Raw genomic sequence first — 16308 nt, forward strand, 5'->3', positions numbered from 1 at the left:
CGCAGCATCCGCCTGCGCTCACAGTGTTAAACTATAGGAATGCTATTAGAAGACAGTGGTAAGCCAAGACAGTAGATGATGTGTGCTCGGTAGGATTGTGTCACAGGATGCAGATGTCACCACATGAAGTGAGACTTCCTGCCCATCAAAGCAGTCAGTGCCAGTTTAATGGACTCGCATTTAACAGCCCGCAACGAAAAGTGAACGCATGGAAATAAAGGGAAGAGAATTGAAGAGGCAGAGACGGCAGAGAGGAGAGGAGCAAGTGGGGAGGGAGATTGTAGGTGGAGATGTGATGGAGTGATATGTGGATTGCAGGAGGAAAAATCTCTTTGTCTCTCCTGAGCTCAGTGGACAATCAAAGTTTCCTATCAGCTTTGGAGCAGGGGAAATTGGCTGCCCTGGGAAGGAGAGGGCCACTCTCACAGCCAATGGGAAGTGCCCCTGTCACTCTAATCAGGTCCGATAGAGAAAGTAGGAAATGTGTGTGCGTGTGGGTGCACGCGCTCAGACGGGAGAGCTTTCTAACAGAGGGCAGCTTTGTTTCGCTCGCCTTCACGTGATCCAAGATGATACAAAGTCTGAAGTAGCGTCAGTCCTTCATCTGCCGCTGATCCTCTGCAGTGAGGGACGTGTACGAGCCACGCTGGTGCGTTTTTTGGCAAAAACTTGTCCTGAGAGGCATGACCATCAGTGCTTTGATGGAGCGCCATGTGGCAGAGATCAGTGGGTCTTAGTGGGAGCTGTGGACAGTTGCACACAGGGGCGGCAAGGGAAGAGGATTACTGTCTCATCGATACAAATCCACACAGAGAGGGAGGTTGACATCAATATGCACACAGATATAGGCAGAGCACACACAGCAAAAGAGTGCGTGGTGTAAACATCTGCATGAGAGGAGCACGAGCGGGGACTTTGATGCTCGCCTTTCTTGTGCCATCCATCTTTCCTGCTCTCCCTCCGTCCCCACCTCATCCGTGCCAGACAAGAATGTGTCTCTCTGCACCCGTGGCCCAATCCTCTGTTTGATGTCCCATCTCCATCTTTTATTTTGCTCCCTGCGCTGTCCTTCCCTTCCTCCGTCTTATCTGTCAGCCCCGCTCCTCTCCGCCTCCTGCAGCTGCAACGAGGGCCACAGACGCCCTCATTGTCCTCCTCTTCCTCACCCTCACGCCCCTGCACCCGGCCAGATCACACCTGCCACCTGCACAGGACGCAGCCCCGGGACCTTACCCGGCGAGGCTTTCATCCATCCCTCACCTCGCCCTTCAGAGCCTCTCATCCCCTCATCCTGGCACCCTGTCACTGAGGAATGGCCCGGTGCGGAGGGTCAGGACAGAGCGGGACACAGAGCGGCTTGTTGTGAGGATGTGTGTGTTTTAAGCAGAGCCAGGGGGAATCAGCACAGGTGAGGTGTGTTTAAGAGTTTTGAGTTTAGATTTCTTCTTTTTCGATGACATCCTTTTTACGGAAGCGGGAGTGAACGAACGTCTGCCGCGAGTGTGTGTGCGTGCATAATAACATGCTGACAGTGAGGGTGGTGGCTCTGTCTCGGTGATTTATGAGAGTGTGCCGTGAAGGGTCTTCTGAGCAGGATATTGTTCCCTGACTGGTGACTTCTGCCTCTCCCTTTGTGTGTATGTGTGTGTGTATTTTAGAGCGAGAAAGATTAAGAGGGAGAGTACCGCAGGTGAGCCCTCAATGTAATCAATCACCACCACGTCACAAGACCCAGGGCTTGTGGATTACCCCTTCAACTGATACCTGGTTTGACTCCACATTTTTTTGCATATTCATTATTTTCCTGGCAGATAAAGAAAGAACACACTCTGCATCTTTGCTATACTTCAGGAAAGGAAGATAATAATCAACTCCATGCCTGAGTGGGGACCATGACAGCTCAACCACATGGCCCAACCAGTCCAGCACCCCTGCACAAACCCCCTCATCCACCTCAAACACACACTCGCACACACGGTTTGCCACATCAGGATACAGTGCTGCACATGAATTCCGGTTTAAACAGTATTCTGCTCGGCTTACGCCAACAGATAAACCGCAGTTCTTCTGCGACGGGTAATCACATCCTGGGGCAGAGGGCAGGGCTGGAACTGAAGAGACTGAAAGGCCAATCAACCAAACACAAGTACCACACAAGACAGTTATATAACAGCCGAGCGGGGAAGCAAGTGCATTAACTTACCATATGTGATGACACAAGAACTTAGGTCAAGCCATATCCAGTGATGCCCCTTTGTGAAGCAGGTCCAGCATCGTGATAGTCGCTAACATTCTGACACCAAATTCATTTCACAGTGGCTTCACGAAGTTGAAGGGCTCAGACCTTTCTCTGGCTTATTTAACCGTTAAGAGGCAACCTGAAGAATACACTCAAGACAGAGCTAAGGAGTACAAATAAGTTTCTCACTGAAAGACATATTCATAAAATCACTCTCTCCTATTTGAAGATAATCACTTGATTTATGGGAGACCATCTTGTGATGTGATCACACCATTCGCGAAGCCAAAATCAGTGTGCGTGGTGCTGTGGAACACATGACAAGAGAGAACTGAGTTTAGTGACTTGATCATTTGAGAAAGACAAGGTCTAAATTCCACCTGGATCTTCATCAGGTCAAGCTGTTGTTGATGTTGTTTTTATTGATCGTCTGTGGCATGGAGTAAGCGTGCAGGCGTTACCTTCTTTTCATTCCCCCATATGCCTGATAGCGTAGAATTTGACCTGTTTTTGCTGAAATGTTTCCTTATTTGATAAAGGATTTGCAAAATTAAACATGTCCACGCCTCACACAGCACACTTCTCTTCAAGATGCTTCCCAGTAATTTAGAGTGGACAGAGATGATTGAAACTCAGAAATGATGATCCACAACTCGAAACAAGCACGGTGGGGGGCAATTCATATGACTATAGTTCCGGTGCCCTGGCTTCAACTACTCAACTGTCAGTTTTCATAACCTCATCTTGCACGTCTGTGATTCTATTGCCATGACAAAGATAAATATAAACACTTTTAAACTCCTCCTCAAAACTGCTACTGTGATAGCTACAATGTTTTTTTAATTTCCACTGTCCTAAGTTGGATGATGTGTGATATGTGCCTCTATGTTTTTCCCATATGTGTGTACGAGGACTTTACTGAAAACAGAATCTACCTATCGGTACTAATAAAGTAACTTGAACTTGAACTTGAACACACATATAAAAGTTAGCTGGTGAGACAACCTTGGCTGAGAGGCTGATTTACCCACATTTTCCTGTAACTGAATTGTGAATTTTTTATGCTCCAACATCTTAGTTAGTCACTTTAGTGTACCATATAGATTAAACAGCAAACTAATCTAATCATTATAGATAAACAATACTAATACCAGAGAAACCAGTCCCTCTAAAAGCTAGCACACCTAGCTCAGCAGAGTAGCAGTAGGCTAACTGCAGTCTGGATGGAATTTATCTGATTTCATTAAGCTCCCTGCAAATCACATTTTTTGATATATTTAATTAAAAAGTGATTTATCTTGTGTGTAGTTTTTGTACTGTGTGTCTTGTTTGTTCCTTTTTGTATAACTTTATATGTTATGCTTCGTCTCTACTGTTCTTTGGGGCAGTCTCTCTCTACCCTGGCCTGCCAGTGGACTACAGAACAGATGTGAATTACCTTAAACTAATCCTGGAAAGTGCACCAAATGGTGATATTTATGTTTTAGCTGCACACTGCCTGTTTTAAATAAATAAATAAAATGTATTTAACTAGGTCATCAGCTCATATGGATGAGAGAGTTGATGAAATCAATCAAACACAATTAGTATTTTTCCTATGCTATATTGTTGAGATAAAACGCTCAAAGCTTTTGAGGTCATATGTGAGGACTGTGTCAGTGCTAATGAGCAGAGTTATTTAAATCCTATCTGTTTATCTTTATATTTAATATCTGTTACTCAATTTACCTTAAAACGTCAGCCCTGTCTCTTAAATTCACTGTTTCTGAAATTACTGCTGTCTATGGGCAATGTCATTATTTTAAATATAAATATTTTTAGTACAAGAACTCAAGCGGGGGGATGCTTTTTGTAGAAGTGGCACCTAAGAAAATATATGGGTAAAACAAGAGTAATATTCATTCAAAGGGTTCAAACCTTTTTTTGCATTTAACATTTTGGTCATCATGATCAATGTTACATTATACAGTCATTCCAAAACATTTCTCAGAAGCTGAATGCTCATTTCTGTCTCTGGACTGCAGCCACCTTCTCTTAACCAGCTTAACCCTCTCTTAAATTTAATTTAGAAAGAAATTTCATCAATAGCTTTTACTTTAATCTTTCTACGTATTTAGACTGTGAGTAGAAGAAAAAAGGGAAGATTTTACTTTTATCTTAGTCCAAAAATGTCATTTTTTGTAATTTGATAAATGCAAGTACTCTCCAGAGAACCTGGTGACATCACCCTTTTTCAAGCTGCTGCGGTGTCACTATGAGTCTCCATCACAGCGTTGTTCCTCATTTGGACAGAAGGCCAGAGAGCTTAAGCATAAGAATTCAATATCTCCATTATCTTAAAGAATGTACTTTCAAAGCCACTGATTCAGTCTATAAAATCTCTCAAATCCACATATTTTAAATGAGTTTCCAGTCCCTAAAGGAAGCCTTTAACCAGTCAGTCCAACATTCTAACCCACAGACTGACCTGATAGCATCATTACTGAGTGGCGAGCAGACGTGAGCTCAGTGGTTTGGTGTCGACGTGTGTGAGCGGCAGCAGTCTGCCTGCTGTGCTCTGCTGTGAGAATGAGACTCTGTGGCTCTCCGAGCTCTCATTGCTCCAAATCTCCACTCAAGTCCAAACACGCTAACAAAAATGCCATTGTGTGGCCTTTCACCAGCATTGAGCATCAGTGCTAACAGACATTGTCTTTGCTTTCCCCCTGCTGTGTATTTTCAGAATGATAATTGTATGGCACATACAATATGTTAACATTATCATTGTGAGGGGAGCGGGACCTGTTATTATGGAGCAGGAAATGACCTGCCAGGACCCCTGGTGACCTCACAGGGAAAGCAATGACCTCAGTCTGACCCTGATGTTTGTCCTGGGCTCAGACCGTGATCGAGGCAGGTCGACTGCTGGAGAGGAGAGGCTGATAGGTGGGGTTTCTCTGAAACAAGGAGTGCAACAATGTGCTGGAAAGTCCCTCTGAGGTGCCAGTTTAAAAGGGGGCACCAGTCACAGACTAAATGCAGCTGATTTTTATTTTGGGATGTTAGGATGACACTTTTATCTATACGTGTGCAGATTATTCAAAGGTACTGACAGGGTCAAAAAGTAGCAGAGTTTTATTTGAGGGGGGAAAAAAGTGTCCAATATGGTTAAGTGGTATAGTTGACACAATTGCGCCCTCCTTTGATAAACTATGGGTACTGCGTGCTGGAAATTTCAACCATAACTAAATCAACTCCATCTTCTAGCTTCACAATCTAAAAAATATGCTAAATGATTTGAGTTTCTCAAAACTTTATTTCAAATTTGACAGCTTTTCATGTCATTGCCCATTTCACAAACAATCCGTGTCCCATCTCCCATGTCTTTTCTCGCATACAACCTAATCTCATGAATTCACTAATCTCATGGTCAAAAAAGACAACACTTACAAAACCAAAAAGAAGAGAAAAAAAAAAAAAAATCATACAAAATGTAGAAAATGCGACTGATGAACATCAAAAAAGAGCATTTGTGATGACACAGAATCAGAGCTTTAAATTCATTCAAATATAAATGTCAGTCAGGGGCAAGTAGAAAAGGTTGTAAGTGCAAAAGAGAAAAGATTGGAAGAGACTTTCATCTTCAAATTTAAGAACTAGATGATGCCATCTTAGAATACGGCAGATGTGAGCAAAGACATGAGACTGAAAACACTTGGGCCCTTCAGCTATTGGTTTCAAAAAAAGTCCCATAACCATACATACATTAGAGAAGGGGGCGGGGGGGGGGATAAAACAAAGTCCAGATTTGAACATAAAAATGAAGAGTCAAGTCTGACAAGTCTGAGCATGGTGTGACAAAGTTTAAGTGTAGATCAACAAACTCGAAAACAGACAAACAAGAAAATCAAAAACTTGTGATGTAGCTGCTGGAGAGCTGAGCACACAGTGAGTTTATCACAAGGCACAGAGGCGCAAGATAAACCCATCAATACCATAAGATGACATGTTAACAGTCCATATCTGACTTCAAAGATGGTAAAAAAAATATGTAAGCATTTGTGTCACATTTAATGTAATTCTCATACATACAAGCAGTCGGATGTATGTTGTTGCGCAGGTGGTTTCTGTTTGTGTGTGCTTGTGTGGCAGGAGTTGTTTAGAGGGCGTCCAGCAGACTGTCGATGCGGCTGACGAGCTCCTGCCTCTTGCCGGTCAGAGTCTTCTCACTCTCGATGTAAGCCTCCTTCTTGACCTTACCCGCCACCAGCCGCTCCGCCTCCTGGCAGGAGCGACAGACCAACTCCTTCACCTGGCCGTCCAGCTTCTGTACCTCCCCGACCTGAGAGCACAGAGAGGGGAGTGAGCCTCGCTTGCACATCCAGGTGAGGTAACAGCGATTCAAAAACGTGCATCACTCACCTTATCAGCCAAGTCGGAGCCCTCAGCTTTGAGGCGGGCCTGCAGGGAGCTGATCTCGTTAGTGAGGGCGCGGTGGTCGGCCTCCAGAGTCTTCCGGCCACTATTGAGCGCCCCGGTGTCGCGGGACTGCTTGTAGCGGTTGACCACCTCGTCCATGTGTCTGTACAGACCCAGACGCTTGTTGACCAGAGTCAGAACCTGCTCTGTGATGGAGGCCACCTTCATACGGACCTCAGCCGCAGGGTCCTAGACAAAGAAGAAAGACGAAAACATATTTCAAACGCATGTGAATGAAGTGAGAAGAACTGACTGGAGACAGAAACGCCCAAAATTTCCGCCAAAGGAGGAACAAAGGATAAACGAGGGTTTAGACATTCCTGAAGGTTGTCATACCTTTGTGATGGCAAAGTCCAGGCGGACATAGATGATGACAGTGAAGAAAAGGATGTAGAAAGCTCCCACAACTAGGAGAGGCTCCTGCAGCATCAGGATCTTATTGAAGTTATAATGAACCTGTTAAACACAAAATAGGTTTATTAAGACAGATTTTAATACAATTTCACAGCTCATCCAATTCACACAAGGCTTTCCCCTCCATCACAGTAAACAATAATAAATTAATGTTTTAATACAAACATTAGGCTGACATGTTTCCGACTAAAGGATCATTTTAAATGGTACCCTTTTCGGTTTTCTTTGGCATTTAATGACTTTATCAGATCAATGTCAGTGAGATGAGAGAAAATGAGGAACGACACATTGCAGAGGTCTACAGCCTTACTAGAGGCAGGAATGTTGGGGTCAGTGGTCTGTGTCTTAACTTATAAGCCATGGGGCCTCTGTGAGAAATATTTTTTCCCCAAACTGAAACCTGACCGTGGAGCCAGTAAATTACCCTGTTTCTAGTGCTTAAAAATCATGAGGTTCATTAGTTAGTTGATATAAGAAATAGTATCAATTACCACTGAATCAATTGTTTTAATTAGGTCAAAATACAGAACATGTAGTGCTTAAAGCTTGTCAAATATGAGATACTGCATGATATTTCTTAAATATTGTACATTAAGCATGTTGTTCTGTGAGGTTACAGTATTGTAAAGAGTGAACTTTGAAAGTAAAGTGTAGCCATGAAGATATTAATAACATTAATGGCACGAAACATCTAAATCCTATTGGCATTAAGCTACATAGAAGCTTCTCTGAGCCTTGTTCCAAAAAGCAAGTTAACCATTTCATCTTGATCAAGAGTTGACATTCCCCCCAAAAATTGTCTACAGCTCTGCGGGTTATCCAGCTCCAACATATGTGGAAACAATAACACTGAGGTAGCTATAAATACACTGTTAAATCATCTTACCACAACATCCTGAATGTGATGCTCCACCAGGTTGTTCTTGGTGGCGACCAGCACTGGTCGGCCAAAGGTATCCAGATACGTATAGTGCAGCTGGTTTGGCATGCGATCAATTTTGTAAGGTGTATCCACGTGGATGTTTCTGATGGGACATGAGAGGCAAACTATGAGTAATCAACATCAAGTATTGCAAAACTACACAACAACAAACTTTTGATTTATTTACAGACACTGACCTGGCTCCCTCTGGCAGGATGATTTTCACAGTGAGGAAATCAATGACCTGGTCGTCATACACATGGTCAACCAGCCTCATCTTCAGTGCATACTGGTCACCTAGACGATAAAATGAAGTGGCATGTTTAGGGCCCTATGAAATCCGTTTTATTTTTTCCCAAATTCCGTTTTATTTTTTCCCAAATTCCGTTTTTTCCGTTTTAATTTTTGGGAATTCCGTTTTTTCCGTTTTAATTTTTGTGAATCCTGATTTACTCTTATTAAACTACTAAAAACAGTGTGTTTTCAATGTAAATAACTCAAATGTACACAAATTAAATAGAAATTACCTTAAATTAATTGAGGGGACAAACATATTTCCTCAATACTGTACCGTACAGTACAGTAAAGTGCATCAAAAATATTTTGACTTCATCATGTCTTCATACAGTAGTATATTTTGTGTTTTTATGGGTTTCATTGAATAAAAACATGGTCAGCTCTCAGGCAGATCCAGAAAAGCCTCCTAGCCCAGGCAGAGTCAGCTAAGAAGGCTGTGGCTAACGGGGCTAGCTAGCTAACAGCAGCTACTGTTGCCAGCAGTTAACAGTCACTCTGGTATTATATGCAAATAATATGAATCGGACAGTGGCTAACTCTGACGCATTACACCTTTAATTATGATTTCTCAGGTCTGCTTCTTTGCAAAACAACAGTTCACCTGACACACAAGTCGTTCGGGAACTGCTCGGCTCTGTACTGAGGGGTAAATGTCAAGTTTCTCAGCTTTTTCGCCGACGAAGACGGAGCCGTGGGCAGCCACTTCGGCATGCTTGCATTGTTTTGACAGGAGAGCTCAGTCTGTGGGGAGGGGGAGCGGCGGCGACTTGTTGTGCCACCCAGATTTGGTTCCCCCCGTGCAGTTTTCCCCAGACAAAAGTTCCTCTTCCACACGAGAACAACATTTCAGTGAAATTATGTCAAATTCCGCGATATTCCGTGTTAAAAAGTAGATTCCGTTTTAATCGGCCAATTCCGCGATTCCGTCCGCAATTCCGTGATCGCGGAAATCATAGGGCCCTACATGTTAGCAACAGCCACAAGCATCCACCCCTCTGAAGTGGCACATGAGTGAGACACTGGTTTTGTCGGGAGGAATCGCAGTTTTCTCCTGTGTTTGGATTATTTAGTGTCATCAGAAATCAACTCACCCAGAGTGTAGAGGTACTCGTAGCTGGGTAGATTGTAGCCAATAATGTAGTGGGTCTTCCAGCCTCCGAACAAGGGGAAGCGAGGCCTGACCTCCACCTCCACTGAGTCATCCAGAACCTGCAGATGGGAGGTGGAGATGTTGCCAATCTCATCTCTGTAGTAGACGTCCTGGGCCGAGGCAGGAAGGATAGTCTGTTGAGGAGAATGCATATATATAGTCATTATCCTCAGCTGAAAAGTACACACAGGTCAGACAACCGTGGTTTTTGTTAAATACAACACCTTAAAGGATTTCACTGAGGAGATGCCGCTGTCGGACTGGCGCTGATAATCGTAACGTGAAAAAGGCCCCTTCAGGACGGCTCCTGTGTGTCTCAGGTCGATGGTCTCTTCCACAGCGATGTTTCCCCAGTGAGAGACCTCGATGGTCCGAGTGATGCTGCTGATGGTGAGGAAGGGTGTGTTGTTCTCATAATGGATTTTCATTGTATCCTGGATAGCAGAGGACAGACAAACCACAGAATGCTTAAGCAACTTTCTTGCAGCTTTACTGGAAGCTTGTTAAAATCACATCAAAGCCGAACCTCGCTGAACGGAGCAACGTCGCGGAAGGGTCCGTACTCAATGATCTCATCATTCTTGCTGGGGTTACCCAGCTTGGTGTAGCTCTCCACAGTCTTGGAAGCCAGGCGGACACGTGTGGTCTGGCTGCGGGTGGGGTATGGGGAGTACAGGTAGTGGTTCCCCTGAAAGACCACCAGCTGGCGCTCGGCCTGGGTGACGTGTGTGGGGAAGGGCCTCAGGACATGGCTAAATGTCATCTCCACCTTTGCTTTCAGCTGAGCACCTGCTGCTAGGCTGGAGGGCAGCTGTACTTTGTAGAAATGACCACTGTGTGGGGGCAGATGAGACATGACAGAGAGGAGAAAGGTTAAGCTCCCCTTTAACATGATCATGTAATGTAACTCCACCAATTTTACACATTTAAGTGCATTCATAGGTCTTGGGAAGCACTACTCAATATATGAAAAAAGTAGCATACAGTAGTTTGTGGCTCCAGAGAAAGCTGTATGTATTATAATTGAATTGTCTCCTCCAGTGACAGCAATTTGTCGCTAAGGTGCATTGTGGGTAATGTATGCGCCAGGTTTTTGAAATGAAGAAGCATGTGTGTAATACAAAAGGTGATATTTCTGGTTCTGTTGTGTCAATTTTGATCATAATGACCATAATGACTCCAGCAGTGTTGTAGGATTGCAATGCTATACCAGTGGACTGCTTTCAAATGCTGGCAGCTACATTACAAAATTCACAATTTAATTGTACATGTGTATAGTGACAATTAACTAATATGCTATTCTATTCGACCCACAATTCAACTTTGCCACTGAATGAAAAAGTTCATTAATGCATTACTTATGCAGTGCGTTTCCATCAGTGTAGTTGTTCTACTAGGCTTTGGAATCCTTGTTGATGTCATTGTAAGAGTCTGTTCTCTTACCTTTGTCCTGGGATTGTTGTCTGTTGTAATTCAAGTGTGCCATCTTCCTCCTCATCACCCTTCACCTGTGGAAACATGGTGGTTTAAGCAAACTCTCTTTGGAATAAAACACATGCAAACCAAATACAGGACAAGTGAGGGGTTCATAACGCCATTCTTGAAGGAGCCATGTATATCTTAAAACAGATCACGGATACAGCTCCATTCATTGTGGAAGGGGCATGTCTGCGCAGTCACACACGGAAGTGAGCTGCCCAGCGCATACGTGTCATTCAGCCACTGACAGAGCGTGCAGCGCTGCGGAAGTTAACATGTTGCTATCCACATCCTTTACAATACAAATGTAATTGATCTGATCCAAGTTAAGCTGCCCCGTTCGTTTCTGCTCACACTAACGGAGCGGATGCTAATAGCTTGTACTAAGCAATATCCATCTTGAAGTGGTAGCTAGCGTTGGCTAACTGGCTGTTTGACTTCCCAGCTTGCAGAGCTCACTGTCCGCAGGACCACACTGAATCACATCACACAACCAAGCCTAGCTAACAGCTGTGATTTCATGCATTCAGTGAACAAACAGTAGCATCATATAGTAGCGTGCTATTAGCCTGTGCACTGCTGCTGCTGTCATTTTAACAAAGAAAAACGCTACACATGAGAGGAGCCAGATTTTGCACCGCCACGATATGTGTAGCCCAAGTTACTATGAAGTGGCTAACAAGCTAAAGCTAGCAGACCGGTTACAGGCAGGGGTGCTGGCGGGGTTTCATTCACTAATGTTCGGCTCACCGAAGCTCCGATATATGCCAGGTGCGGGGTCAGGTCCTCCTCTACCGCCAATATGAAGCTCTGGACGGCAGAGTGTCCCTGGTTGGACAGCACGATCTCCGCGGTGATCTTGGCCAGATGAGTGCTCAGGTCCACTGTCCTCTTCACCTCCTCGTTCACCAGACCGTTCGCTGAAACCTCCAAGTTCAGAGCCGCCACAAGCAGCAGGCAAGTGGCCAGGAGTGGCGACTGTCGAGTCATGGTTAAAGAAACTAAAGAGCTGAAATACCGGGATAAGAGCGGAGAGATTGGGGGAAATGTAGAGCAGCAAAGAAAGGCCGCCGTGCCGCTCTACATCAGAAAGGATGACGCCTCATTCAGTCCAGCGTGATGACGTCACGGCGCGCTCTTCACAACGAGCTGTGCGTCGAAAGCGGGCGATTGTGAAATGTGGCACAGACGTAAAAACAAACATACACGAGGGTTTAAACCGACACAACTTCTTACTTAAGAGTTTTGGTCCACTTCAGACTGTCTGAACATTAAATGTCTGTTGTAGTCACCTCTCTTGGCCTGTTGATGGTCCTTGTGTCCGTCTACTGTTAGTATATCAAAAACAAATGTGTACATCGTGAAACAGTCATCGGATGTTGTACAAAAGGTTTTTTGTAACACATCTCTTATGTCAACGGGCCGAAATAGCTCAGTTGGGAGAGCGTTAGACTGAAGATCTAAAGGTCCCTGGTTCGATCCCGGGTTTCTGCAGACGAAAGTGGCTTTTAAATTTGTTATGGGACATCAAAGACACGAATCTATATGGTGTTATGTTAGTAAAAACCTTTCAGAAGTTTTCTAGGCCATCAAAGGAGTTCGAGGCTGTCGCAGCAAACCATTATTCTCCTAAATAAATGGCATGGTTTTTAATTGCGACTTTTTTAAGGATACATGGAATGGCTCCTGCAGCTCATTTGGTGTAATCCAAGTCTCTGGAAGCCCTGAGATCCCAAATAGATTTGAAAAGAGGATATTAACATCCTTGACGAGAGGTCGATCTTGTGCATCCACCTCGAACAGGGCCCATGCAAGCTTCGGACAAATACGCACAACCTCAAACTTCAGCAGCTCCAATTTTCTTAAATACTTTCAGTTGTGTGCTAGCTAGGCTACGTAAGCTTTAAAGAATAAAGGCCATTAACATTTAGTCTCACGCTAGTTTAGCAGAAGTTACCAGCATTCAGTTATTTAACTTCGGACACTTATAGGGATAGTTCGGGTTTCTTGAAGTGGGGTCATATAAAGCACATATCTATAGTCGGTCTGTTCCCTAGGCTGATCGGCAATTACGGTAGGGAACAGGCTGACTATAGATATGTACTTTATACGACCCCACCCCCCGAAATATCCCTTTAATCATCATTATCCGCTCCACTTACCGCTTTCTTTTTTCTTCATTCTCCTTTTTTCTCTTTCTTTTTTCATTTCCTTAGAGATAACTCCTCTTCATCTTTCTTCATTGACTTTCAACACCAACTTGATAGCTAACGTTAATGTTAACGTCCAAATTCGACGGGGATGACATGGGGCTCCTTTAGGGAGGTTTCCTACTGACATGTTATTGTAGATCGTGTTTTGGGAGTGGGAGGGGGGGTGTGGCAGTCTACAACCATAGACTGCATATAAGGCTACAACTTTAGACATTGTTGTGGGGTACAGTTTGTCAGACCTTGGGGGCCCCCTATCGGCCAGGGGCCCCAAGCAGTTTCCTGCCTTGCCTGTTCACAAGCTGCGCATCTGTTGCCAAGATTTATCCAGGATGTGGGATGCAGCAGATGCTCTCAGACCCCTGGTGATTTAACACATATGTTATGGTCATGCCCCAAACTGCTCAATTTCTGGCAGGTATATTTTGACATCATTTCGAAGGTCATGGGGTTGGAGGTCTGTCCATCCCCTGATATAGCAATTTTCGGCAGGCCTGCGGACAAAATAAAGGCGACGGCGACTCAAGCTAATATCATTGCTTTTACCTCTTTAATTGCCTCTTTCTGAGCCTCTGGAAATCACCCTTACCACCATCCTTTAATATATGGCTGTATGACACTTTGTCTTCTCTAAAACCTGAAAAGATAAAGTTCACTCTCAGAGGCTCCTCTGATAAATTTTACTGTCACTGCAAAACCACTGATTAACTATGTAAACCAGCTTTCTTTTAGTGAAATGTCATTATAGTCGCTTGTTTCGTGCTTGCTGGCATGGGTTCTCACATCGGTGTGCCTCGCTGTCTGCCCACCACACACAACCACACAATCAGATGCATTGCAGGTGCGGTGGGGCTCTGGCCCTCATAAATCCCACTGGTTGACAAGTCTTGGTAATCTGGCGCGTCATTCTAGGTGTCCCCAACTATGAACCTTTTACAACATAACACTCAGTCCTCCTATTTATTCTGTTCATTTATTCTATTTCATATTTATTTTGGTTTTATTTGGTTTATTTTGTTCTATTTCTGTTTCTGTATAATCATTTTATGTATTATCTTACTTGATTACTACGTGTATCATGTATATGTATGTATGTATGTATGTATGCATATATATGTATGTGTACATGTGTATAGGTATTTTTATATATATATACAATTTTCATATCCTCTATGTCTATCTGGCTGCTAGGGGGGAGGGAAACATTGGAGTACATGTGTTTGGAAATGTTTGGGTTAAAAATGTAAAATGTTAACTTTTAGTGTGCAATACTGGAAATGTAAACTGAACAGTATCCAATAAAATTAAAGAAAAAAAAAAGAAAGGGACCATGCTGATGCTTTTAGTTAAGCAGCTACAGTGAAGATTTCAGTGTAAACGTCTTTTCAAGTCAATTTAGGATCACTTAGTCTCCAAAGGCTTTTTATTTTCTATCATTTTATGAACTACTTAAAGTGAAACTCTCGCCAAAAAGCAACCAAGGCTTTATTTGTGATTGTATATGAGTCAGACCTTCGTGTAAAAGCATAATTACGACGAAAAAAAAATGCACTTTTAAGATTTACCGTAGTTACGTTTTTGTGCAAGCTTATTTTCAATGGAGTGCGGGGGCACTCGTACACTAGCATCAAAATCGCTGTCAATCCCCGAGTGCGACCTAACAGGCAGGAGAGTAATGGTGGTCCGCTCCTCAAGCCTTCCTGTTAGGTCACACTCGGGGATCGACACTTTTTGTCTGCCATGATGGCGGCACGCCAGAGATACAACTGCTAATGTGAGTTGTTCAAAAACCTTCTTTTTAGTAAACTCTTTGTACACAAACAATGTTCTCAATGCTCGTGTTCATGTGTAGAGACCCTGGTGAAACTACGAGCAAAGTTTCATGTTGTGTCGAGCCTTCTTAGTGTTTTAAAAGTAGCGATTTTGATGTGCCCCCACACTCCAATGAAAATTAGATGCCCGAAAACAAAACTACAGTAAATCTTAAAAGTGCCTCATTCATCGTAATTATGCTTTTACACAAAGGTTTGACTCATATTCAATCACAAATAAAGCCTTGGTTGCTTTCTGGCGAGAGTTTCACTTTAAGTTATTTAGGGGAATGCCAAAACACTGCTTTTGCTGTGAAGCTCAAGAAACGTGTTGAGGACTACACAACTTAACCTGACTTTCCAGCTGTATGGGAGTGAGTAGATGACTGAATTTTCAGTTTTGGTTAAACTTGTCCTTTCAGTGCATCTGGATAATGCTGTAGCTAATTTGTTGTATATAGTCAGATGGTAATGCATTATGTACTTGGCAGACTGAACCACATCAAAAGGTAATGTCCAATACAGATTAATGACTTTGTCCCAATCATGTGTGAAAGCTAAACCCAACAAAAGTCTGACAAACGTTCCATAGAAAGCATCACAAGGGAGCATTAATAAAGAGCGCAGCATGAAATTACATATTTGATAGGAAAAATCATAAATTGTTTGTTCAATGTCAAGAACAAAATCAAAGTTACCATCATTATCAGGAATCAGGTTAGTCTAGTTAGCTGGCCAATGTCCTCTACATGTAATCTGCTAATAGAAGCTGATAGAGACCTGGAAAATAATTATTATTACATTCAGTCCAGCACCCATACAGAGTACGCTGGCTGGAAAGGAGTTGGGACTGAGTGAGTGTCGTTCATGATAAAGAGAAACATCAAAGGATTTGTCAGTTTCAGTCAACTGGGTCTTGAACTAAAGTGGAAAGAAAATACATCTGCAGACATGGTGTGTGAATTCAGATATTCTGCAAATGGGCCCTGGCAAGCCAAGACCCTCCTTGGCACCGTCTACAGAGAGTGAAGATAGGTGACATCCGGACATCCTGTCTGTGGCTAGGAAAGGCTGGTGTGAAAGAGAGCAATGAGGAAACATTGGGGAGAGGGCCACAACCTGCCCAAGGCTCTCTCCTTATCCTGATCAATCATACATTACTGAAACAGAAAACCCTCTCCCGTGTGCAGAATGACCGTAGATGAGAGTATCTGTTGTTTTTTTTCTTTATCTTAAAGAATAGGCACAAGTCTTAAGCGAGACTGTAACTGTGCATGTAGTTCAGTTCTCACGTTTTAGTTTTCTGTTCTCCTACGCAATAACAACAG

General features: G+C 43.4%; 1 protein-coding gene and 1 non-coding gene across 2 annotated transcripts; one reads left to right on the top strand and one right to left on the bottom strand.

The window, feature by feature from the left end:
* Positions 1-5514: 5514 nt before the first annotated feature.
* rpn1 (ribophorin I) lies at positions 5515-12077 on the bottom strand. Its single transcript, XM_030420862.1, has 10 exons — positions 11710-12077; positions 10924-10988; positions 10007-10313; positions 9705-9914; positions 9422-9614; positions 8231-8330; positions 7998-8136; positions 7034-7153; positions 6641-6886; positions 5515-6560 (listed from the first exon to the last, which is right to left on the bottom strand). The coding sequence occupies exons 1-10, from the start codon at positions 11947-11949 to the stop codon at positions 6378-6380; spliced, it is 1803 nt and encodes a 600-aa protein (XP_030276722.1). The 5' UTR covers positions 11950-12077; the 3' UTR covers positions 5515-6377.
* A 303-nt stretch (positions 12078-12380) lies between these two features.
* Positions 12381-12453, top strand: trnaf-gaa (transfer RNA phenylalanine (anticodon GAA)). The gene has a single exon. It is a non-coding gene; the product is annotated as a tRNA-Phe (tRNA).
* Positions 12454-16308: the final 3855 nt, after the last annotated feature.

The sequence above is a fragment of the Sparus aurata genome, chromosome 6 (genome assembly GCF_900880675.1).
Source record: "Sparus aurata chromosome 6, fSpaAur1.1, whole genome shotgun sequence".
NCBI lineage: Eukaryota > Metazoa > Chordata > Actinopteri > Spariformes > Sparidae > Sparus > Sparus aurata.

Excerpts from the sequence above, each read along its gene's own strand:
- rpn1 (XM_030420862.1), bottom strand. The coding sequence starts at position 11,949 with ATGACTCGACAGTCGCCACTCCTGGCCACTTGCCTGCTGCTTGTGGCG. Across the intron at positions 6,887-7,033 it reads TGGACTTTGCCATCACAAAG|GACCCTGCGGCTGAGGTCCG; the intron begins GTATGACAACCT and ends TTCTTTGTCTAG. Across the intron at positions 6,561-6,640 it reads GCTCCGACTTGGCTGATAAG|GTCGGGGAGGTACAGAAGCT; the intron begins GTGAGTGATGCA and ends CTGTGCTCTCAG.